The sequence below is a fragment of the Lynx canadensis genome, chromosome D4 (assembly GCF_007474595.2).
Source record: "Lynx canadensis isolate LIC74 chromosome D4, mLynCan4.pri.v2, whole genome shotgun sequence".
Classification (NCBI taxonomy): Eukaryota; Metazoa; Chordata; class Mammalia; order Carnivora; family Felidae; genus Lynx; species Lynx canadensis.
The window spans coordinates 86,399,179-86,422,565 of NC_044315.2; the positions used below are offsets into that span (position 1 = coordinate 86,399,179).

The window sequence follows — 23,387 nt, forward strand, 5'->3', positions numbered from 1 at the left end:
GCATGCTCTACCAAGCCAGCTGGGCGCCCCAGTGAGGACTACTTTAATATCTTTCACAGATGAGGAAACTGAGGCCAGGAGGAAGGCACTAATCTGCCAGGATCCCACGGCAGGAGCCTGAGGGAGGCCAGGTCTCACTCCAGAGCCCTCCCTCCGAGCCTGGAAGTTCCCCCACCAACCGTCTGCCTGCCAGGTTACATCCCACCCTTACCTCTGCCCAATACCTGCTCAGAGACACTGGCCACTGCCAGGCCAGCAGCTGGCGTTCGGCTGCCAGCCTGCTCCTACTTCCCCAGCTCAGGGCTCTCCCCGCTCCTCCCACGCTTGCAGAGCCTTCTGGGCCTGCCTGGCACCGGGGCGGGGGAGGCCGGGCGCATAAAGCAGTGCCGTGGGCCAGGGACCAGGTCCCCAGGCTCTCCTGAGAAGGCTGGGGGCAGCAGGGGGGAGTGTGCTCCCTGGCACCCAGGCTCCGTGGCACAACTGGCCACATAGTTTGCGGGGTGCAGCGCAAAATGAAAGTGTGCAGCCCCTTATGACAAAGCACTGTTAAGAATTTCAGGTTGACAAATAAGATCCTAAACAACTGCGCAAGTCACATGCCCGTGAGGTGGGCCCCAAGCCCTGGAGCTGGGGGAGCTAGGACCCCAGGGCTCCTCCTTCGCAGCTGACAGCCTGAGGTCCTGGGGTCCTGGTTTTTCATTAGTTTCCTGGTCTCCAGATTAAGGAAGGAGGCAAGGAGAGAGGGAGCGGGGGAAGGGAAGGGAGGGGAGGGGAGGGGAGGGGAGGGGAGGGGAGGGGGGAGGGAGGGGAGGGAAGGGAAAAGGAAGGAAGGAGGGTAGGTCCGGGGAATATGGAAGGGAATTTACGGTCCGGTCCGTGCTTCACCCTGTAGGTCCGTTCACGTTCCGGCCCCCTTTCTTTCCTGTACCTGTCGCTTCCATCCGCCTTCTTCCTTTCGTCCTTCCTTCCAGGAAAGGAAAAGGCCCCCTGACCTTCCTTCCGCCCCCGGTCTTTCCTTCGCCCTTCTTTCCGTCCCCCGATTTGCCTTTCCCGGGGAAGGGAAGGAAAGGGAAGGGAAGGGAAGGGAAGGGAAGGGAAGGGAAGGGAAGGGAAGGGAAGGGAAGGGAAGGGAAGGGAAGGGAAGGAAAAAGGGAGGGAAGGGAAGGAAAGGAAAAAGGGAGGGAAGGGAAGGAAAGGAAAAAGGGAGGGAGGGGTAGTTAAGTACTTTCACGGGCTCTCCCCAACCCTCTGGTGCAGGGCCCAGGCACTCAGACCCCTTGCTCTCCTGGCTCAGCCAAGTGGCTTCTCCTTATCTGTAAAATGTGCTAACTCTGTCCTGCTCCCCAAGGTGGCCACAGACCCTTGTTCACCGGCCCTTGCTGTTTACTGGTGAGTCTGTTTTTCCCACCCTACAGGTGAGGAAACTGAAGCTCTGCCTGCCTTTCTTGCAGTGTGACCAACTTCAGAGTTAACAGGGGATTTAACTGGCAAGATCCTTGGAATTTAACCCACGGAGCAGGGAGGTGACACGGGGTGGGGCACTTTCCTTCCCACCCTGAGTCATTTCCTCCCAAGCTCTGGCCTCTCCTCCCGCTGGTACAGGACAAGGGGTACCCTGGAAGCTGCTGAAGTGGGGCATTCCCCGTGCCAAGTGCAGCCAGGGAGCCAGACTTCCCGGCCTGGTGAGGAAGAGGCTTCCTGACTTGGCGGGGAAGCAGGTAGGCTCCTGGGGAAGAAACACGTGGGCAGGTTAAATGCCAGAAGTCCAGACGGCTGAGGGCCCGGGGAGGGGCCCAAGGACCCAGCCTGCCCTCGAGTCAACAGGTTATGGGATTGTGGCAGGGAGAGGAGCCCCAATCCCCACCCCCAGACACATGACCACACTTCAGACAGGCTTCCAGAAAACACGTTTACCCGTACACTCCAGAGGCGGCCCTGGCAGTCACAGTTCAAAGGCCCCTTCGCTCAACGAACCCCAAGCTCCAGCCTGGGAAATGTGGCACCAAAGGCAGGTGGAGGGGGGACAGTGAAGAAGGACCAGGGCTGTTGAAAGATCGAAGATCACAATGCTGGTGAGTTGAGGGGCCATCAGCCCCGGGGGCAAAGGCCACTGGACAGACCCAGAGGGGGGGTGAACCCCAAAATGAAGATTGGATTACTCAGAAAGTGGGGTGCAGGGAAGGGCTGCAAAGGTCACCACAGTCCTCCTCTTCTCCCCCTCAAGTCGGGAGGCCTAAGATGGCTCCAAGTGTCCCCAGGGTAGGGCCAGAAGGGACCTTAGGTCCACTAGGCATGTGGCAGGAGACAGGATCCATAAATTAAATGTTTCCGGTGGAGTGTGGAACAGAGGCCCGGTGAGGGCCTTGTGGCTGGCTAGGCGATGGGGCTACTGGGTCCTCCACGATGGGTGGGCAAACACAATGGGCCTCTTCTTGGCCCAGCGGGAGAACACGGCCTTCTCAGTGATGAAGCGGTGGGCGCTGCGGGGCGCCCGCTCGTGGGCCAGGTACATCTGACATTCGTCCAGCCGGCCCTTCTCAAAGTAGTGGTAAGGCACCGAGGGGTGGCTCTCCTCCCTGCGGGTGGGGAAGAGGGACAGGCGTGGGACACCTAAGCTCGCCTGCCTCCCGCCACACCCTGCCACCTACCACGACCAGCCCCTCACCAGGGACTCCCCGCCGGAGCACCCCCATGCCTGGTCCCGGGGAAGGTCAGGACAGACAGGGGAGGCACAGGGCAGCCCACGGATCCCATGGGCCAGGGTTTGACCCTGGCTCTGGCTCTTGCAAGCTGGCCGCTTCTAGGCTGGAGACGTACTCTGTGAGCATAAATAACCCGTCTGTAAAACGCAGACGGTCACCTGAGACCACGGGTCAAAAAGATGTAAGATTGCAAAGTGCCTTGCGGGTTCTGGGCTTCCGGTGAGCGTCCCGTCAGTCCCCGCGGCTGCACCCCCACCCGCTCATCAGCACCGTGCACACTGGCCGTCTGGCCCGGGGCCATGGCAGAGGGCGCACATGGGCTGTCATCTGGCCCACGTGCTCACCAAGCAAGCTCCAAGAGAACAGAAAACAAAGACCCGGGGCTCGTCCTGTCCCTTGTGCACATGTTCCTTACAATAATACTGAACTATTGTGATATCAACGGCAACAGCTTCGACGCAGCTGGTGCCTGACGATGCCCTTCTGAGCACCTCGGTAGATTTATTCTCTCTCTAAACGTCTCTACAACCTTCTGGGGAAGGTGTGATCGCTCTCTCTTTTACATATGAGGAAAGGGAGGCCCTGGGCCCCAGGGGTGTCTAAGCCTCAGCCGCCCACGGGGAAGCCCACACACCCCGTGCCCCAAGCTCCCCCAGGGTGAGGCCAGGACAGGGGGCCCACGGTCCTCCCCGCCCCGGCCTTTCCTCCCGCCCAGGACCCAGCTGGCCTGACCTGCAGTAGCTGTCGCTGACCATTCCGTAGACCACGATCTCCTCGCACAGCTCCAGGGCGAGGATCATGGTGAACCAGCCGGTGCTGAGGAAGGAGCCGGACTGTCTCCTGGCGGGAAGGGGCACAGTCAGCGCAGCCGCGTCCCTCCCCAACGCGGGTCTGAGCAAGGAAGGGGCTGTGCGACGGGCCCAGCCTCAGCTGTCTCCAGGCACAGCGCTGGTCACCCTCCCAGCCAAGGGCCCTCCCCTTGACCCCCTACAGAGGGGGCCCTGGGGAAGGCTGGGGAGGGGACAGAGCCAGCCCGAGATCCGCAGCAGGAAAGGGGTGCAGCTGGACGCCAACCCAGGCTCGTTCAGCCCCTCACCACCCACACGGGGCTTGAGCAAACCCCCAGACGATCGTGTAAGGCTACCAAGCACAGCGGGTGAGAGTGGGGAAGACCCCTGTCTGAATTCAAGTTGGTCTTCAATTCAAACCCTACATCTGCCCTAGGGTATCAGCTTTGCTCACAAACCTCTCTGAGCCTCGCTGACCCATCTGTGGAATGGGGAGAATTATATAGGTAGTTATGGGGAGGGAACACCGTCAGCTCAGCACCTCCCCTGGTCCCCACACCCAACTGGGAGAGAGGGACTGTGTGGGCAGCCCAGGGCTCAACTCTCTCAATGCACCAGCACTGGTTACCCTCCCAGACAAGGGCTACTCACATCCACCTTGACAGAAGGGTTATGGGGTGGCTCACTCTTTCAAACTGGGTGGCCAGGAACCTGCCACGGCCAGTGCTAACATTCTCAAGGGAGGGCCAGGAATGCTGAGACAAAAAGGGGACAAAGAATGTCAGGCAGGGAAGGGCACCTTCAGACGGGGTGGTCATGGAGGGCTTCTCTGATGAGGTGACATCCCATCCAGACCCGAATAGCAAGAAGGAGTCAGTCACAGGGAGGCAGAGAGGAGAACATTCTAGACGGAGGGAAAACATGTATGAGCCCTGCAGGTGAGAGCCAGTGTAGAGATGTGAGGAGGCCCAGAGGACGGGCAGGTTGAGAGAAGGGAGATGACGAGATCACGGAGGTGGGCCTCGTAGGAGGCTTACAGGCCAGGGGAGGGGAGGGACGAGAGCCTGGACTTTATTCTCCACGTGAAGGGAAGCCTCCGTCAGGCTGCAGGCGGTTGGCGCTCAGACTGCAAGGGGGCAAGAGTGGCGGCAGCAAGGGGCTGCTACAAGCGCAGTGGAGGCTGGGGCGTGATGGCGGCTTGGGTCCAGGTGGCACCTGTGGGCACAGGAGAGTCAAGAGGCCACCATGTGCCGCAGGTGATGGAATGAAAGGAGGCGGGTACAAAGCCCAGGTTTCTGGCTGGGAAACTGGAGGCTGGCAGCCGGATTTCCAGAGCTGTGGTGGGGGGTGGGAGGAGCCAGCATGTGGAGGAGGAGGCTGGGAGGAGTCTGAGTGTGAGATGAAAGGAGATCCTCAACCCAGAGGGCTTAAGGCCGTGCCTGGTGCAGGAAGAGGGCCGTTTCTACCGTCAATGTTACTTCTGTCATCTGGCAGGGACTTCAGAGGCCAATTCAGATCTCAGGGAGTATCCCCTCCCGAGGCCAGAGCTCCCGACACCGCTCCCCGCGGCAGTGCTCCCCTAGCCTGCGCTCGTAAGGCCGGCCACTGTAGGGGCTTTTTGATCTATGTGCTAACTCGACGAACGACAGTCTCTCTGATTCTGTCCCCCATCAGAGGCAGGAGCACGTCTGCCTCCCTCACTGCTGAACCCCAGCGCCCGGTGGAGCAGACCCGTGATGGACAAGAAGCGGCTTGAGAAGGCAGGTCCCCAGCCAGCAGGGAGACCCCCCCCCCCCGCAGGCCGGCCCCAGGCTCACCGGTTCTTGCCCGTCTCGTCCTGGAAGACCTGGTCGCAGTAGGCCATCATGCGCTCCGTGAAGGTGTAGACCTGCAGGCCCGGGTACATCTTCGTGAGCTGTAGCAGTGTGCGGTAGGTACGGCCGCCCAGCGCCCGGTCCATGTGCCTGCCCTGGCCCCACACCACGTAGAGCGTGTCACGGGCGTGCTGGAAGTAGTGGGAGTAGTTGCGCAGCAGCAGGGGCACACTCGTGTGCGAGACCACGCGCAGGGTGCTGCGCCGGCCCACGTCCGCCTCAAAGCCCACGGTGGGTGCCTGGTTCATGCGCAGCACGCACTCGGCACTGTCGATCTCCGCGCCCAGGCCCGAGCCCAGCATCTGGCCGGAGCTGGACACCACGGCACAGCTACGGCATGGTTCTCGGACCAGCGGCTGCAGGGAGAGGCAGAGAGGAAGAGAAAGGCATGAGCACACAGCTCCCACATCCCCGTCCCTCCACCCAGTAACAGCCACCGCCTTCACGTGGCCCCTGTATCAGCTGCAAGCGTGGCGTCAACCCATTTTGCAGGTAAGGAAATTGAGGCTGGGCTGGGGGAGTGACTTTCCTACGGTCACATGGATAGCAAGTGGCAGGGCTGAGACTCTGTGTTCAGAGCCCCATGCTTCCTCATCGGCCACCTTCATGTCCCTTTTCCCTATTGCTGAGGCCCTAATACGCCCTCCATCGTGGGTTTTGTTTTTTTTTTTTAATTTTTTTAACGTTTATTTATTTTGGAGACAGAGAAAGACAGAGCATGAACGGGGGAGGGGCAGAGAGAGAGGGAGACACAGAATCAGAAGCAGGCTCCAGGCTCTGAGCCATCGGCCCAGAGCCTGACGCAGGGCTCGAACTCACGGACCGCGAGATCGTGACCTGAGCTGAAGTCGGACGCCCAACCGACTGAGCCACCCAGGCGCCCCATCGTGGGTTCTTTATTACGGTTACGTGAGCAAACACTTATAAAGCACTTGAAGCGGTACTTAGCACACACTGGTACCAGGGGTCATATATGTGCTTGTTAAGTAAACATGAACCTCGGCTCTTCACAATGACTCTTAGGCCACTCCCTCCTCTGCCTGAGCCCCACTCATGTTGTGCCCGGTTTGTAAGTAAAAGAAGGGTCTTTAGTCTTTAGGGTTTCACAACATTGAGAACGTCTGGCTCGGAGCCTGAATCCTGGTTCTGCCACTTCCTCTGTCTCTCTGAGCCTCAGTTTCCTCATCTGTCAAATGGGGATGAAAATAGCATTTACTTGACCAGGTTGTGAGAGGACTCAATTAAAAATGCCTGGAGGGGTGCCTGGGTGGCTCAGTCGGTTGAGCCTCTGACTCTTGATTTCGGCTCAGGCCCTGATTCCAGGGTTGTGGGATCGGGCCCCCGAGTGGGGCTTTGCACTGAGCGTGGGATCTGCTTGAGATTCTGCCTCTCTCTCCCTGCCCCTCTCCCCCACTCACGTGCATGCTCTATCTCTCTCTCTCTCTCTCATAAAAACATAATAATTAGGGGCGCCTGGGTGGCTCAGTCAGTTGAGTGTCTGACTTCGGCTCAGGTCATGATCTCAGGGTTCGTGAGTTTGAGCCCCATTGGGCTCTGTGCTGACAGCTCGGAGCTCGGAGCCTGCTTCGGGTTCTGTGTCTCCCTCTCTCTCTGCCCCTCCCCCACTCATGCTCGGTCTCTCTCAAAAATAAATAAACATTAAAACAATTTTTTTAAATAGTAATTAAAATAAAATAAAACTGCCTGGGGAATGATTAGCCCAGACCCAGAGGACAGTGAGGGCCCAACCATCTCATTATCCCCCGAGAAGCTGAAGCTGAGCCAACATGTCTACAAATGTTCACTGGCGGTCAGGGGTCAGGGGTCCCAGAAAAAGACTTGCTCCCCACCCCATGTCTCCATGCCCTCCCGAGAGGACACGGGTTTACGATGGTCCTGTATTCCTCTCTGAGATATTTTATATCAGACCTAATGTTGATTTAGGGACTCACAGGCCCATTTTCCATGCCTCCAAAAGACAGCACGATTCCTTTATTCTGCCCACAGTTTGAGCCTATCCTGCCCACTGTGGTCTATTCAGATCTGAGGTCACTGCTAGCTCCAGGAGATATTCAGCTTGTCCCACGCAAGGGCTTTAAACTATTTAACTGCGATCAGATTTTTTTCCGGATATCCAAAACCTGGATTTCTGGCTTCTCTTAAGAAACCCAGAGGATCTGGCCACCTCGAGCCCATATCTGAATGAGCTCGAGTGTCTGAAATAAACGCTGGCCACCACCACGGAAGATGGGACAGCATCTACCCGGCCCACCCCACCTCTTGTCCCATGTGGCCAAACCCCCAGTGGTTTTACATCTTGATCAAATATTTACATGGCACCTGTTGGGAACACTGGCCACGGATCACCCAGTTAGATCAGCAGAGCAACTCTACAGAGGTAGAAACCAGAAGATTCTTGATTCATCGGTAGAAGTTACCGATGAGGAGGCAACCAAGACTCAGAGAAATGAAGGCCCAAAATACGTCTCCTCCGAGCCGGGGTCCCCGAACATGCCTCCCTCTGACCTTTGTGCTCAGAGAGCCATCAGACTCAGAGCCGGGAGCTTTCTGTGCTGGGTGTCAGTATGGGATGCCTTTGAGAAAGCTACCATGGGGGGCCACTGAAATCAGGGTGAGGGGTATAACGTACTCCAATCTGCACCTGGCAGGGCAAGCATGGGGAGGGGGGCGTCACGGGGCATCACCCCTGAGCTCCAGCGTCCACGAGAGGACGAAAGGTCTGGGGCTGACATGACTTTTCTCTATCATCTCCATCCCCAGCAGCGATCATCAGCACAAGACAGGGCGCATCCAAGGCACCAAATACACACTTGCCGAATGAATGGCTTATGTGCAAACATAGTTACATCTAAAGACAGGAGCACCTGGGTGGCTCAGGCGCTTAAGCGTCACGATCTCACAGTTCGTGGGTTCAAGCCCCGCGTCAGGCTCCGTGCTGACAGCTCGGAGCCTGGAGCTGCTTCGGGTTCTGTGTCTCCCTCCCTCTCTGCCCCTCTCCTGCTCATACTCTGTCTCCGCCTCTCTCTCAAAAACAAACATTAAAAAAAAAAATACATACACAGAATGATACACAGATCACCATGATGTGAAGGTGTCTGTCTCCCCCACCAGACTGGGAGCTCCAGGGGTGAGCACCCTGGCCGACTCACCAGACAATATTTACTCAATTAAAAAACAAAAACAAAAACATTTCTAGAGCGCCTGGGTGGCTTAGTTGGTTGAGCATCCGACTCTCGATTTTGGCTCAGGTCATGATCCCAGGATGATGGAATTGAGCCCCCACACTGGGGTCCACACTAAGTGTGGAACCTGCTTAAGATTCTTTCTCCCTCTTCTTCTGTCCCTCCCCCCTGCTTGTGCTCACTCTCTCTCTCTCTCTGGAAAAAAAAAAAAAATTACAAAATAAAAAAAAAAATAAATCCACTTCCTCTTAGAACTTGGGACTCACAGAGGTGTAGTGACTGCTCAATGTCACACAGCTGGTGAGCAGAGGGGCCAAGCCTGGGGTCCAGGCTGGCCTGGCACGCGCCTGGTTCTCACTTATGCCCAGAGAGTAGGGGGCACCCTGGCCGGCCTGTCTCGACACGTTGTCCGGCCAGCTCACCTTCCCATCTGGCACGCTGCTATATCCGCTGAAGTGCAGGGGCCCTGGCACAGTGGGCCTGGAGTTGGTGGACGGGTGGGGGTCCAGGCAGGGGGCCAGGCAGAAGGACAGGCAGGCCCAGCAGCACAGCAGGATGTAGGCAGCTGAGAAGCCCGAGGAGCACAGGATGACAAGCAGGAGCCGACCCTGGGGGAGACAAACAGTCATGGGGTGTGTGCGGGGGGTGTCCCTGGGGCTCCTAGAAGCTTATGCTGGGGTGCCATGCTCCAGCCTCATGGGTCCAAACCCCAGCTCGGTAGCTTCCAGAACATCAGCAGAGCCCAGAGTTAACCAGGGCTTCCTCTGGGCTGCTCAGGCCCTGGAGACAAGCCCTTTTATTCCTCCCATGTTCTAGATAAGGGATCCGGGATGAAAACCCGAGGCCATACAGCATGGAAACAGGATGGGCCCTTCAATCCAGGCTGCAGAGCCCACACTCTTAACCAGAAGCCTAGGTGCACTCTGTAGCCCTGGGTGCAACTCTCCACCCCTCTGGACCTGCTTCCTCTTCTAAAAACTCAGGGCCCGTAGCACCTGTGAGCTCACCGTGAGGCCAGCGGTAACAGCGCTGTGTAGACTATAATGTGCACAAGGAGACGCAAGAGTGGCCCCTCAGGAGGGCAAACCCTCCTCCTTCAGACCTTGGACTGAGGCCGCCAGGGTGCCCATCCCCTGTCCCCTCCCCCAGCTGACTTGGTGCCAGATATGGCAGAGAGGGAAGTGTCACTCAAGAAATGGTTTCAGTAATTGACAGCTGCTGGTTCAGAGGCTCCCACCTCCAGAAAACATGCGCCAAAGGCCACGTGAAGCAGGACGCCCTCCGGGGGCCCGCTGGCCCTCTTAGGGAGTGCCCCCACCAAGCCTTTCAACGAGGAGCCCCCTGATAGGGGGCACGACCTGCGGCTGCCGTCATGTGCTGGGCCACCCTGGTCACCATCTGTGTCTCTCTGGGCTCTGATATTCTCCCAGCCCGCCCAAGGCAGAGGTCCCTCAGCTGGCCCGCAGAACCCACCCAGCAGCTGGCTGGTACTCTGAAAATCGGAGGTGGGAAAAGCAGCTCCCCGCCCCCGCCCCCCTCCCAGGGCATATCCTGCCGGAGGCCCACCCTTCTCTGCCCACAAGCCACATCAGCTTCTAAAAATAAATCTGTCTGTGGCCGGCTGTGCGGGGGAGGGGGTTCAGCCCCTGAGGCCTCAGGCTCTGCCCGGCATCTGGTCCCCTGCCCACAAGGGGCCCAGAGACCCGGATTCAGGCAGTGGTGGTGGACTCCCCACAACATCCAGGGTCCTCTCCCACAACCAGCAGCTCCTAAATAAAGTTGAGGGCAGCTAAACTGAACTTTCGCACCATATCCCCCTCCCAGGTGGGTGCCTCACCTGGGTGACCTAGGGGATACCCACAAGCGGTAGTACTGTTATCTCCTCATTACAGGGGAGGCGCACAGGGCACTGAGACCAGAGAGGGAACACCACTTGTCTGAAGGCACACAGCCTGCCAGATCAGGCAGGGCTTTGAGGCCAGTCTCCCCTTCTCAGCTCAGGAGCAGTGGGTCAAAAGTGAGTCAGTGCTGGGGTGGGAGAGGCTATGAGGCTGCTGGGCCGGAAGTTCCCCAAGAGCCTTCCTCCTTCCACCACTTACCGGAGCCTTCATGCTGTTGCCGCTGCTCAGCAGCCTGGGGGCTGCTGTCTCCAGGGCTCAGGCTGGGAAGGGGTGGCAGCCAGGCACCTGCCAAGATCCAGAAACTCAGAGCTAGGTCCCAGGCCCCTGAGGAACCTGCCCAGGGAAACTGAGGCAGGGAAGGGTATGGGGCCAGGGTCAAGGCAAATGGCTTTCGGGAGTCAAACGCCTTAAAGTCCCCAAACACCAGACAGCGCTGTCCGCATCCTAAAAGAGCTGGTGACCTCCGGGAAACCTCACACCAACCCAATCCCCATTGTGCAGATGGAGAAAGAGAGGCAGGGAGGGGGAGCCCTCGGCTCAAGGTCACCCATCGAGTCTGGGTCAGTTAGAACCAGCAGCCTGGAGCCCCGACTGCCTCCCCATCCTTCCTACCTCCCTACGGGCGGGAGAAACGGAGAGGCCTGAGGCGGGATAGGACGAGAGATTTCCACCCCTCTCCCAGATTCCACCGCCCCTTCCCCCGGCCGGGAGCTAACCAGACGGGTAGGCTGGGGCGCTCCGGCTGTTCTCGATCCACTGCTCGGAGCTCCATGGCCCGCAAACCGGGCGGGCCGGGCTGGAAGCCTGAGCCCCGGGGCGGAGGCGGCACCGCGGCCGCGGCTTCTGGAGACTGGAAACCGAACGTGCGCCGCCGGCAGCGGGGGCGGGGTCTGCGAGGACGGGGAGGAGACGGGCGCGCTGGGGGCGGAGCCCGGGAGGAGGGAGGCGGGACCTACGAGCACCGCCTGCGCGGCTGGGGAGGGAAGTGCGTGGCTGGCGGCGGGGCCTCCGGGATGGGGGCGGGGCCTGCAGGCCGTGGGCGGAGTCGGAGCTCCCGCATCTCCCCTTTTCTGCCCAACCACGTTTCTCCCAAGCTCCTGCCGGGGATCCGAGAGAAAAGGCTTAGCGGGGGTGGGAACCAGGGCGCCTCCGTGGCTGCCTAGCCTTCCGGACTTGGGTTTCTCCATTTCTGAAATTTGGGGGGGGGTGGGTAGGAAAATTAAGCAGGGGCTTGGGGTCAAGCAGCCCTGGGTTTCAAGCGGGTAGGGTTGCCAGATTTAGCAAGTAAAATACAGGACACTCAGTTATATTGGAATTTCAGATAAACAGTGTATAATTGTATTAAAAATCTGACGTTCCGGTGTAACGGGGCGTCTTATATTTTCTCTGTCGACCCTAGCTGGACTGTCTCTGGTGGTGTGACCTACGCCTGAGCCTCAGTTTTTCTCCTCTATGAAGTGGGGATAATAACACCACCTACCTGTCAGTGGTACAGTGCAGAGCAGCTGTGACACTGTTAGGATTCGAACCCCAGGCAGTCTCACTGCCACGTAGTGGCCACCTATTTTCACCTCCCAAACACCCCCTCCCAAAGTGTCCTCCAGACCCCAACCAACTCGGTGTTGCACCCCCACAGAGGCTGCAATGTGTCCCATTTGAAGGCCCAAATGGGGTCCCTTGGGGATTTCAAACTCTAGCACGGTCAGGAGCCACAAAGGGTCGAAAGAGCAGATATGGGGCAATAGGGAATAGTGGGCCTGTGGTGGAGTAGAGGGCACATTTTCCATCTGAAGCATTTTATATATATATATATATATAATGCTTTATGGGCCAGCATAAAGGTCTTACCTATGGAGGTCTTACCACCTCCACCACACCCACCTCCCTCTATGGGGCCTTCCCCTGGGATCCAGGCTAGGTTCCTGCTCAGACCCCATTTCAAACTCCATTCACCTTTTTCTCAAAGGCTCTGACGTGGGCACGATGCCAAGGTATCCACGTTCTGATCCACACCCAGATCAGCAACTTCCCAAGGCTACCTGCTCAGGTGCAAAACCAAGTCGGCCATGACTCTCCCCATCCTACTGCGGGGAGGGCACGCTGAGGCAAGCCCTGTCCCTGGGCCTCCTTTGAGCATGGGCCTACTTTGTCCCTGCACCCTAGCCTGGGCATAGCTCAAGGGTGGTGGCCCAAGTTCAAACTCTCTCTGTGGTCTCCCATTCACACAAGGCCAGGCACACAAAGCCTGAGTCCTTCTGCCCCTGACCCCCAGTCTTCATCCTTCACGTTTCTCTTCCTCATAGACTCAACCCTAAGGGGACAGTTGTGAGAAATTCCCTACAGATCCATTCATTACCCACGATGGCCGGTGACCTGATGTGAGGATTCTTTCTCTAAAGAGGCAACACCCTCCTGGCCACATGGAAACAAGGATGTGCCCAAATGTCCTGGGCTCCCAGAGCAGATGAGAATCATAAATCCACAGTAGAACTGACACCGGGAAGTCCTGCAGGCTCAGATAAAGCTCTTCAATTTGGTTTTTGCAAAAGTCCACTCTTTATCCTGACCTACCAGGCCCTGTACAGTCTGAACTCCTGCTTTCTTCTTAATCGCCATCTGCTCACCCTGGTCACCCTTCCGACCCCCAATCGCACTGAGCTCATTCCTACCTCAGGACCTTTGCACTTGCTGTATCCGCTACCTGGACTGCTCTATTCACATAGCCAGCTCCTTCCGGCCATTCAGCTCAACTGTCACCTCTTCAGAAAGGCCCTGGCCAACTACTCTATGTGACACTGCATGCCCATCCCTCTAAGTTTCACCTTGACTGGTCTTTTTCGTAGTAATCATCCAGCACGATGTGCTAGATCATGTCTGTTGAATGAGCAATTTAGGACAACCAGGAGTCCCGGGCCCTGTGAGATCTCGGATAAGTCATGTCCCTCTCCAGCCCCAGGCTCTGGCTCAGCCCATTGTGAGAGACCCCAGCTGGGTGAGGGGCTGAGTCATGCTTATCTATGAGTGCAGGACTCTCAGGCTCCAGTCCTGTCAGACCCAGACCCTGGGGAAATGTAGGGCCAAACCTTCTGTGCTGCCCCACAGCCACAGTTTCCTCAACCCACCCACCTCCTGAGTGATGACCTTAAGGCCTCCATGTCTCAACTTCCTGCTGAGCCCAAACAAGAAATTCTCTGTGGCTTGTGCCAGTTCAGAGAGGTTGAATATCACCCAAGGTCACCCAGACAACTAGGGGTGAGGACAATCGTACACGCATTCCAGAAGCCCACACTCCAGGGCGGTGGCATTCAACTTCCCTTCCCTCTCCCTTCCCTCCCCACCATTTTTCTTCATTTCCTCTAAAGGCTAGTGGAATGGCAATGTTTGGTATCGGCTGAAGGGCTTTCCCAAGGTCAAGTCCCAGTCCTGGGGGGTCAGCTCCTGGCCCACAAAATCCCACCACCAACACACTGTCCCTCCCACAGTGAGATGTTTCTCTCTCTCAAGTGTCAGGCGCTCTCTCTCACCCCAGACCTTTGCCATGACCTTGGCCTGACTCCCAGGGCTGCATCGGACTCTTCTGGTCTCAGTTAAAACGTTAGAGTCAAGTTGTTAGGTGGAGGCCCCTTCCCTCAGCACCATGGCCCCATGCTCCCTCATGAGGCTCTGTCACACTGGGCCGCTTTTGTCACAATCTCTCCCTAGACTGTGAGTTCTGTGAGGGAGAGAATTGTGGAATCTGTGGAATCTGTGGATCTTGCTCCCCAGGTCCCCACCACCCAGTAGAGGGCCTGCCACATAGTAGGTGCTCAATAAATATTTAATGAGTTAACGAAGTCCACTTTCATCCTTTCCATTTTACAGATTTGACCACTGAAGCACAGAGAGGTTTAGCACCTTGCCCTGGTCACACAGCCAGGCCCCAGAGCAGCTCTAGAGGAGAGGCCCACTTGGGTATGGTTGGATTGGGCCAGGGTCAGAGGCCAGGCTGGAGGTTCCTGGAGGAAGGAGAAGGGATGATCAGGGGCTGTGCACGCACTGTGCTTCTTTGCTGCTGGTATTGTCTGTGCGGCCAGGCCCTTGGTCTGACCACCAACCCCTGTCCCCCTTTCGCAGATGAGAAGAGCGACTTCCAGAGGAAGGAAGAACTTACTCAAGATCAATGGTGGGTCCTAACATAGTGTCTTCCAGAGATGCAGCCGCCCCCAAAACCTCCCCTTCTCCTGCCTGCATCCCTAGAGAAGCAGGAGCCACAGGAACCACCCCAAAAGGCCAGTGGACAGGAGGTAAGGAGACCTGGGATCTTGGGCTGGCCTTTCCACTTACCCATGGGTAAGCCCATTAAAGTCTCTGGGCCTCAGTTTCCCCATCTGGACGACAAAGGGGCTTGGCTGGAGCCTTCAGCCTACACCATTCCCCAGAGCATGAAGACAGGGCTAAGGGAGCTGCTGGGTAAGAATACAGGCTCCTGAGTCCAAAAGGCATAGTCGAGTCCTGGTTCCAGCATTTATTGCTGAATGATCTTGCTCAGTACCTTCACCCCCTGAGCCTCCAATTCATGGTCTGTAAAAAGAGAATAATAGCATTTTTTTTTTTTTTTTGAAGATTAATGGAGCTAATGTTGGGGAGTCCCTGGCACAACGCCGAACCGGTCATCACCACCAAATGAGGCTGTGTTGTCATGGTATTAGTTAGGGGATGCTGCCCTCTGGAGGCCAAAGGGAGGAACAGCAGGTGAAGGGAGGCCGACCCGCCGCCGGGGCCAGACTGGAACCCTGGTTCCCGGCGTGTGCCCATTGTCCAGATGCGAGAGAGCGACGGGCGCGGGTCACTCGGTATGAGCCTCCACCCACTGGCAGAGGCGACGGGCGTAGCGAGCGGGGCTGACGGTGGAGAAGGTCCGACCTGGGTAGCGCAGCGTCTTCCATAAATGCTCCAGCCGCTTGCGGAGCCCGTAGACCGTAGAGAGATCCACGAGACCCAGGAAATAGCGTTGCTCCGGCCCGTCCAGGATGTGTAAGGCGTTGGGGGAGTCGGGCAGCAGCCGGCGGTTCTGGGATCCCGGCTCCTCCGGGCTCTGTACCCCTCGCACAGACCTGGCGGCCGACAGGTGGGTGAGGCTACTGTCTCCTCCAGGGGGGCCCCAAGCCAAAGGGTTCCCGCAAGCCTAGCCCCGGCGCGCCCGCGGTGATTCTGCGCTGACCCTGCGCTTCCTCCGCTCATTCCCACAACTCCTGTGTGCCAGGCCTATGACGTCAGACGAACTGGGAGGCCGAGTAAAGTGTGGATGATGGTCTAGAGTCGCACTGTCCAATACGTAGCCACTAGCCATATGTGGCCGTTGAGCATTAAACTGCGGCCAGTCCCAACTGGGATACGCTCTAAGAGTAAAATACAGACTGAATTTCCAAGACAGTATGAGAAAAAGGATGTAAAATACCTCATAAATGTTTATATTGATTAGATGATGAAACGATAAAATTTGGGGTGTATTGAGTAACAAATATATTCTTACAATTAGTTTTACCTGTTTCTTTTTACTTCTCTAAAAGAGGCTGCTAGACAATTTAAAACCACATGTGTGATTCGCGTTACATTTCTGTTGTCTAGAGCATTTGGGTCACGCAGACCCTGGCTCTGCATTTTATCCGCCGGGTCACTTTGGGCAAGTCTGGTGTTGGGGTATTTCCCAAACTTCTGTTTGGGGTCGTCCGTCTCTGGAGGTTTCGGGGTGGCAGAGCTGAAAGAAACCTTGTGAACAAAGTCCAATTCCGGTTTATAGATGATGTGTGTGTTGGGGGATGGGATGCCTTCCAAATGTATTCCAAATCCGAAGATGCCTTTGGCTGGGTCCCAGTCCCAGCCCAAAGCAGGTTCAATTCCCTATTTCGTCCTCTTGGAGGTGGAGGGAAGTTGGGGAAGTGTCGCGGAGGGAAATAAGCCAATGAAAGACAGGCCCTGCCCAGGCATCGACCAATCAGAACCCAGTGGTGTGGGAGACTGGGCAAACCGCTAGTGTCCTTTGCATTGCGGTGCGGTGCGGTGCTGGGAGGGGGCGGGGCGGGGTCTTTTTCTGAATGGGGGGCTGGGAACTGGTAGATGTGGGGCTGGAACAGTGGCAACTTACCAGCTAGCAAATTTCAATATGACAACAACCACTATATGCACACTAGGGTTTACCGGTTGAATGACAGCTGTAATCTAAGCCCCAGATGGGGGCAGAGGGCAAGGCAGAAGCTGACCTAGTTTGGATGGGCAGACTTGGCTGGGGGCCCGTCTGTGCCCCATGGCAGGAATTTCACCCTCTGGTCAGGATGTGGTCAGCCCAGCCACAGGACTGTGGGGAGCCGTTAATCTGGGCTCTGCCCAAGCCTCACCCATCCCAAGGTCTTCCTCCAAAGGGTGGGTTCGGAGGCCAGATGAGAGGACATCATCTTTCACTTTTCTTTTCCACCCACCAGATGGTTGGGCTTCTTTCCTTAATGTGCCTTCCTTAACCCCTACTTAATCCTGTTCAGTCACAAAGGTGGGCCTTGGAGGACTGAAATCAAAGCAACCAACCAAGGACTAACATGAATCATCAGAAGTCATTCTACAACCTCGCTTCCCGTCTCTGAACCTCACTTATCACATCTCTAAAATGGGAAGGAGCCCACCTTAATGAGGCTCGTGGCCAGCATGCAAAGAACAGTTGCTACTACAAGGCAGGGGGACACCATGATGATGGTGCCCATGGTGATGACCCCAGGGTCCTAGAAGTAGAATTACTGGGTTAAAGGGCAAGGGCTCCTTCTAAAGTAAAAATTAAATAGGTCTGAAAACTGTTCTGAAATCTTCCATGGCTCCACACCCCTTCAGGAAAGTGGGCAGATTCTTTAAATCAGCACCGAAGTCCTTGTCCAGCTGGATCTCCCCTGTTCTGTCCTCTGCTGCTGTCCGCATGTGTCCCCCCACCCTGCCAGCCAGGCTTCTCCAGCCCTTCACCCTACACGTGGACACACGCACACACGGACACACAAACGCTGCACTTTCCAGTCTCTGAGCCTTTGTCTGTACTGTCTTCCCACCTCACCACCCATCGCTCTCAGGATCCCGTCACCTCATTCTTGCCCTTGCCCTGTAGGGGGGCCCACCTGGCTGTGCGAAAGATGAGGCTGCTGCCCGGGCCCCTCTCATCCTCGTGGAGGTGCTGGAAGGCCATCAGAAGGCTGTAATCCAGCACGTTGAGCTCCCGGAGGAAGGCGGTGTCCAGTTCCATCTGGTGGAGGAGCCAGCTCCGCTGGGGCCCTGCCAGAGCATCAGTGCCCCGCTTGAGTGCTCATCGTGTGCCAGGCAAGGTGCTGAGGGCTCCACACATATCTGCCCCAAGAGGGCAGGTGTCATTACTGCCCCACGTCACAGATGAGGAAACTCATCTGTAATTTGCCCTGGTCACCTAGTTAGTAAGTCGTGGAGCTAGGATTTGAACTCTGCTCTGCCTGACTCTAGACCCCGGGCTCTTAATGACTCAGGCAGAGGGCAGTGCCAGGGACACCCTTCTGACTTCACCCGGAATGGAGAAAGAGCAGCCACTGACTGTCCCCATGGCTCACCCAGGTCGATGGTCTTGCCTTGAAAGTTGAGGTCCTTCAGCACGAGGACAAGAGGGCTACCCTCAGGGGCTGGCTCCACCCATCGGCTCACCTCACAGCCCTTTATATCATACCTGTGAGGGGGTATGACAGAAAGGGGATGACAGAATTCAGGTTGGCACAGACTGACACACACAGGGAACCAAGAAACAAGAGCTTCCACTGGGTGGATGTTCAAATCCTCAGCACAACCCATTCCATTATTGTCCCCATGTCACAGATGAAGAAAAAGGCCCAGAGTTTTCTTTGACTTGCCCACACAGTAAGTAAAGAATAGAGCGGGGGTGGGGGTGGGGCACCTGGGTGGCTCAGTCGGTTAAACATCTGACTTCAGCTCAGGTCATGATCTCGAGGCTTGGGGGTTCAAGCTCTGCATCACATTGGAGCCTGAAGCCTGCTTCAGGTTCTGTGTCTCCCTCTCTCTCTGCCCCTCCCCGCTGTCACTCTTTCTCTCTCAAAAATAAATAAAATATTTTTAAAAATTAATAAATAAATAAACTAAGGGAAAAAAAGAAGGCAGAGCAGGAATTTGAACTCAGGCCTTTGGAAGCCCAGTTCAGGCTTTACCCCTGCTTGTGCCTGCCTCTTAGCACCCTGTCATCCCTGGAGGTGTTCCAGACACAGGCATCCAACCCTAGACAGCAGCACCAGGAGGGCTTGAAGGAAGTCCGTGGCCCCAGGGGAGCACTAATGGAGACCCTGCAGGCAGAGTCGGGGTTAGGAGGCACAGAGGCCATGTGAAGTAAGAGGCTGGGTTCGAATCCCTGTTCCTCGCAGAGTAGCTGGCCCTCCTTGTCCTCAGCTTCTCATCTATAAAATGGGCATGATAACCACACCTGCCCCTCAGAACCGTTCTGGGAATAAAGAAGGCAATGAATGCGAAGACTCGAGTGCCCAGTGCATCCTGAGTGCTCAAGAGACGCTGGTCGTGCCTAGCACTGTCTCTGATCCATTAGGAGACCTTGGGGATGCCCCTTCTCCTCCCTGGGCTCCAGTTTCGCATCTATCTAGGGGGGGATGGGTGCTGCAGGTGCACGTCCCGCGTGGGGCCAGGGCCCTGTGAGGCGACTCACCTCTCAGAGATGCGGCCGGCGGGATAGAAGACGCTCTGCATGATGATGAAGAATTTCTGGGGACGGGGGTAGGGAGTGAGGGAGGACAGGATCTCACCCTCCAGCCGCCCCCTCTGACCCGGCCCCCTCGCCTCGGCCTCACCCACCTTCTTTCCCCGAGCCACCCGCAGACTGTGCACTCCTGGAAGGGGAGAGGGCGCCAGGTGAGGGGCCCCAAACTCGACACCCCTGGGCCCATCCCGCCCTAGGCCCGGCGCCAGGCCTCGCCTCCTTCTCGAGGTCCACCGCCTCCCGAGCCCGCCCCTCCAGGCCGCGCCCCCAGACCTCTCCCGCGGCTTGGGTAGAGGTCCCGACTGGGCCCGGCTCTAGGCAGCCCCAGAGATGCGCGGTCCTCAGGCGTGACTCCACCCACATACCCTCCCCACAAGGGACTGTCAATCGACACCGCCCCCTTTAGGCCCCGCCCATCCAAACACCACCTTTCCCCTACAGGAACATCTAGGACACGCCCCCCACGGAACTATCCGCGGCCGGCGGATCGGTTCCCTCCGCCCCGCTCGGGCTCAGATCCCCTACACCCCCCCCTCCCCCCGGGAACCGCCCCACTCCCTACCCTCCTCCTCTGCTCTCTCTTCCCTCCCCCAGCCCCGCAGTCCCGGGTTCCTGGCCGGTCGTACCCAGCAACCGCGCAAGCAGCGAGTGCGGGTGCCGCTGCAGGTGCTGCACGTAGCGGGGCAGGTGGGCGAGCAGCGCCCGCACCTCCCGGCGGCGCTGGGTCTTCAGGAAGAAGCGTTGATCGTGGCTGGGGTGGAGGGAGAGGTCACTGGTCAGGCAGGGCTGGAGCGGCCCCCATCAGGCCCTCTGCCCGAATGTGTATCTGTCTCCCCAGGCCCAGGTTGAAGGTCTCCCCACCTCCACCCTTGTCACCTCCCGTCCTCCCTCTCCTCCTCCGTCTGATCCCTACCTGCCCCTGGCCCTCCCCGACCTTGCCATCCTGTTTCTCTTCTCCACCTCCCCCCCACCCCTTCACCCAAGAACAACACTCCCACCCCTTCCCCACCCCTGCTGCCAGCTCACGACAGGAAGAAGCTGGCCTTGCTCTTGGAGGTGCTGAGGAACTGCAGGTAGGGGCCACCTGGGCCTAATGCCGCCTGATAGTCTCCCTCAGCCAGGCCTAGGGAGTGGCGTAGCCAGGCGAAGGCCGGGCCGGCCAGGGTGCCCAGCTCGAAGCCCTGCAGGGGAGGAAAAGCAGGCCCAAGAGTGTCCACGGGGGCCAGGTGTGTGCAGTTGGCCCTAGCGTGGGAGGGTCAGGGTAATCACATCCTTCCCACAAGGCCCTGAGGCAAGTCAGCACTCCCACTGCACGAAGGGGGAGACCGAGGACAGAGAAGGAACACCAGTACACGCCCCTCCCATGCAGCAGTCTTGGGCTTCCTACCTCATGAACCTGGGTCAGGACCTCGGAGAAATCCTCCTCGGTGGGTGGTCCCTACAGGGAGGGGTGGAGGGGTTCAGGGCAAGTCTCAGCCCCAGGATCTCCAAGAGCCCTGCCTCTGGCCTCACCCCCTTTCCACAGTCTGATTGCTCCAGCCAACCAGCACCAGAACTCAGAGCCTGGTCCATTCACCCAGATGCACGTGTTGGCCAAGTGAAGCCGGAGGCCATCCCAGTGAAAGGGGATGGCCTTAAAGCCAAGGGACCTGCCTGACTCAGTGTGAGAGAGGCAGGATCAGGGAAGGCTTCCTGGGGGAGGTGACCTCTAAGCTGAAATCTGAAAGGTGGTGGAGAGGACGTGCCTGGTGCTCACAGCAGGGGGAACAGCACTGGTGGCCACCGGGAAGAGCAAGAGGGCCCAAGTGGTTGCAGTAGGTAAAGGAAGGATGGGGTATGAATGCAGCTGGACAGCTGGCTCTTGGCCTTGAGCCAGCAAGGTCCTGAGGCCATGCTGAGTACTGGGGAGCCATGTTCGATTGGCAGCAGGTGATGAGAGTTAGAGGACCTCTTGTCGGGCTCCGACACTCTTCCTGGACCTCTAGGTCCATGTGCCAGGACTTGGCCTACGGGCTGTGGTCACACTGTGCACATGTGTGCACACACACAAACAACACGCGTGCTTGCTCGGGCTCCGTCCAGCTGCTGAGCTTGCAGTTGGGCGACCCTTTCTGCTGAGCCAGCCTGGCCCCAGCCTGAGCTCCGGGGAGGATGGGCCAGGCTGGCAGGGTGGGGGTGGGGTCCTTTCTCAGCCATGCACCCTAGCAGAGCTAGGAGGGCCTCAGAGACCCGGGAATACAGTCCCCCCTACCCATTATACAGATGGGGACTCTGAGGCCCAAAGAAGAAGAGGCCCAACTAGATCCCACGCCAACGACCTGGGTTAAGGGGGCCTTCACCTCCCCAACACACACTGGGCTGTGTGGCTTCCTGGCCTCAGCCCCCACCCCAGCATGTCCCTCCCTGCACCCCAAGCCCCCGATTTCCTCCTCTTACAGCCCTCTCATCCCCAGTCCTGCAGTATTAACAAGACAGGGCATCGGCGCAGTCTTGCCCTTGGTACTGTTGAGGTGCATGGCACAGATCAGCCACTCACTGTGGGTGGGTGGTCCATGGAGACCTGAGTGGCAGCCCACAGCCCTGCCTGCATCATACATGTCAGCTGGTGCAGCTCATGCCCCGGGCCGATCTCAAACAGGCCAAGGCGAGCCTGCTTGTCTCGTAGACGCCAGAGGAGGCCACGGCGGCCAGAGGTCGAGGTGGCTGGTCTGCATCCAGCCTCTGGGGAGGGGGCCAGGACCTGGTGGCAGGAAACACAAGAAGCAGTGAGCCCACAGAAGCATTCCAGAGGGGAAAGACCTGGGTTTGCGTCCCACCTCTGGTACTCGTGAGCCCTCCTGTTATCACTCTCTGCCTCTGTTTCCTCGGTTGCAAAATAGGGAGAATGCTGGTACCCACCTCACTGGGTGTTGTGATGGGCCGCCCAGTGCCTGGCATGCAGTCAGCACCCAGAATAGAACGATGGTTATTATTATCAGTAGGTAGAGAATGTTTTCCGCAGACAAACCTGTCTCTCACCAGCTGTGTGATCTTAGGTAAGTCACCTAACCTTTCTGCATCTCGTTTTCTCCTCTGTAAAATGAGAACTATAATAACTCCCTCGCGGCAGTTTGAGCTCCATGCCCAGGAACCCTTGATAGTAGGAGCTGTGAAGCCAGGGACGGGGGCATCTATTCGACTGGAGTTCCTCCAGGCCGAGCGGAGGGTCAGCATGAAGCTGAGCTCGCAGCAGCTGACCCATTAGTAGTGGGCACCCACCATGTGCCCAGCACTGGCTGAGAGTCTGACTTCCTGACAGCCCTATGAAGGAGGAGCTTTTACAATCACCTCCATTTTCGCGATGAGAAAACTGAGGAAGTTCTCTGGGGATAACCGCCAGACTTCCCCTGCATACCTGCGGCCCCCTGTGGGGCGTGTCCTGGTCCCCGCCCAGGGCAGGACCCCTCCGGGACTTGGATTGGGGGTCTGTGTCCGCGCTACCCTGGGAGGGGAGGCCTGGACCCTGACTCCCAACCCTTTCCTCTCCTGTCCTCTTTTGGGTCCGCACCTACCTCGCGGGGCCCCGGGCTCGGCGCGGCCATCACCCCCGCAGCAGCTTCCCGGGCTCTGGCCGTGTCCCCGCCGCCGCGCTGCAGGAGCGGGTCCCCGCCCCTGCTTCTGGACCGGCCAATAGCGCGGCGCCGGTCACCGCTGCACCCAATCCGCACGGGAGGCGCCGGGGATCGCCTGCGGGTCCCGCCCCCGGGGCTGCAGCATCCTTCAGACCTCGGTCCAGGCCGGGGCGGGGCCGCCGCGCATTGCTTCAGGTCGCCAGGAGGGAAGATCCCCCCCCCCCCCACTTCAGTCCGTCTCCTGAAGTGGGGGATTCGGGTCTCGGGGCCGCATGGGAAGGCGGGAAACCTAAATCCACTCCGGCCCACCCACTCTGGCGTGAAATCCCCACCGACTGCCTGCCTCTCGGGTGAGAAAACTAAGGTCCGGAGAGAGAAGTGAGTATCTCCAGGTCACACAGGAAGTCCGGGGCACGCATTCATTCAGGGCATATTTTGAACACTCCCTTTGGGCCAGGGCTAGTGCAGGCCCTGGGGATTCAGTGGTGAGAGGGAGGAACACAGCTGCCAGCGTGATCTTTTAAAAGCATAAATCGGATGATGTCACTCTCATGCT

General features: G+C 57.9%; 2 protein-coding genes across 2 annotated transcripts; both read right to left on the reverse strand.

Moving 5' to 3' along the window:
• Positions 1-1,890: 1,890 nt before the first annotated feature.
• ST6GALNAC4 (ST6 N-acetylgalactosaminide alpha-2,6-sialyltransferase 4) lies at positions 1,891-11,318 on the reverse strand. Its single transcript, XM_030293063.1, has 6 exons — positions 11,185-11,318; positions 10,667-10,753; positions 8,990-9,175; positions 5,308-5,720; positions 3,435-3,542; positions 1,891-2,576 (listed from the first exon to the last, which is right to left on the reverse strand). The coding sequence occupies exons 2-6, from the start codon at positions 10,676-10,678 to the stop codon at positions 2,387-2,389; spliced, it is 909 nt and encodes a 302-aa protein (XP_030148923.1). The 5' UTR covers positions 10,679-10,753; positions 11,185-11,318; the 3' UTR covers positions 1,891-2,386.
• A 3,450-nt stretch (positions 11,319-14,768) lies between these two features.
• Positions 14,769-19,325, reverse strand: PIP5KL1 (phosphatidylinositol-4-phosphate 5-kinase like 1). The gene is made up of 4 exons (XM_032595671.1): positions 19,170-19,325; positions 18,058-18,170; positions 17,599-17,752; positions 14,769-15,561 (listed from the first exon to the last, which is right to left on the reverse strand). The coding sequence occupies exons 1-4, from the start codon at positions 19,208-19,210 to the stop codon at positions 15,294-15,296; spliced, it is 576 nt and encodes a 191-aa protein (XP_032451562.1). The 5' UTR covers positions 19,211-19,325; the 3' UTR covers positions 14,769-15,293.
• Positions 19,326-23,387: the final 4,062 nt, after the last annotated feature.

Coding starts and splice junctions, on each gene's coding strand:
- PIP5KL1 (XM_032595671.1), bottom strand. CDS start 19,210: ATGCAGAGCGTCTTCTATCCCGCCGGCCGCATCTCTGAGAG. Junction 17,753..18,057: donor AGGCAAGACCATCGACCTGG/GTGAGCCATGGG, acceptor ATGCTCTGGCAG/GGCCCCAGCGGAGCTGGCTC. Junction 15,562..17,598: donor CTCATCTTTCGCACAGCCAG/GTGGGCCCCCCT, acceptor GTCGGCCGCCAG/GTCTGTGCGAGGGGTACAGA.
- ST6GALNAC4 (XM_030293063.1), bottom strand. Junction 3,543..5,307: donor GACGAGACGGGCAAGAACCG/GTGAGCCTGGGG, acceptor CCTTCCCGCCAG/GAGACAGTCCGGCTCCTTCC. Junction 2,577..3,434: donor GTCAGCGACAGCTACTGCAG/GTCAGGCCAGCT, acceptor CCCCACCCGCAG/GGAGGAGAGCCACCCCTCGG.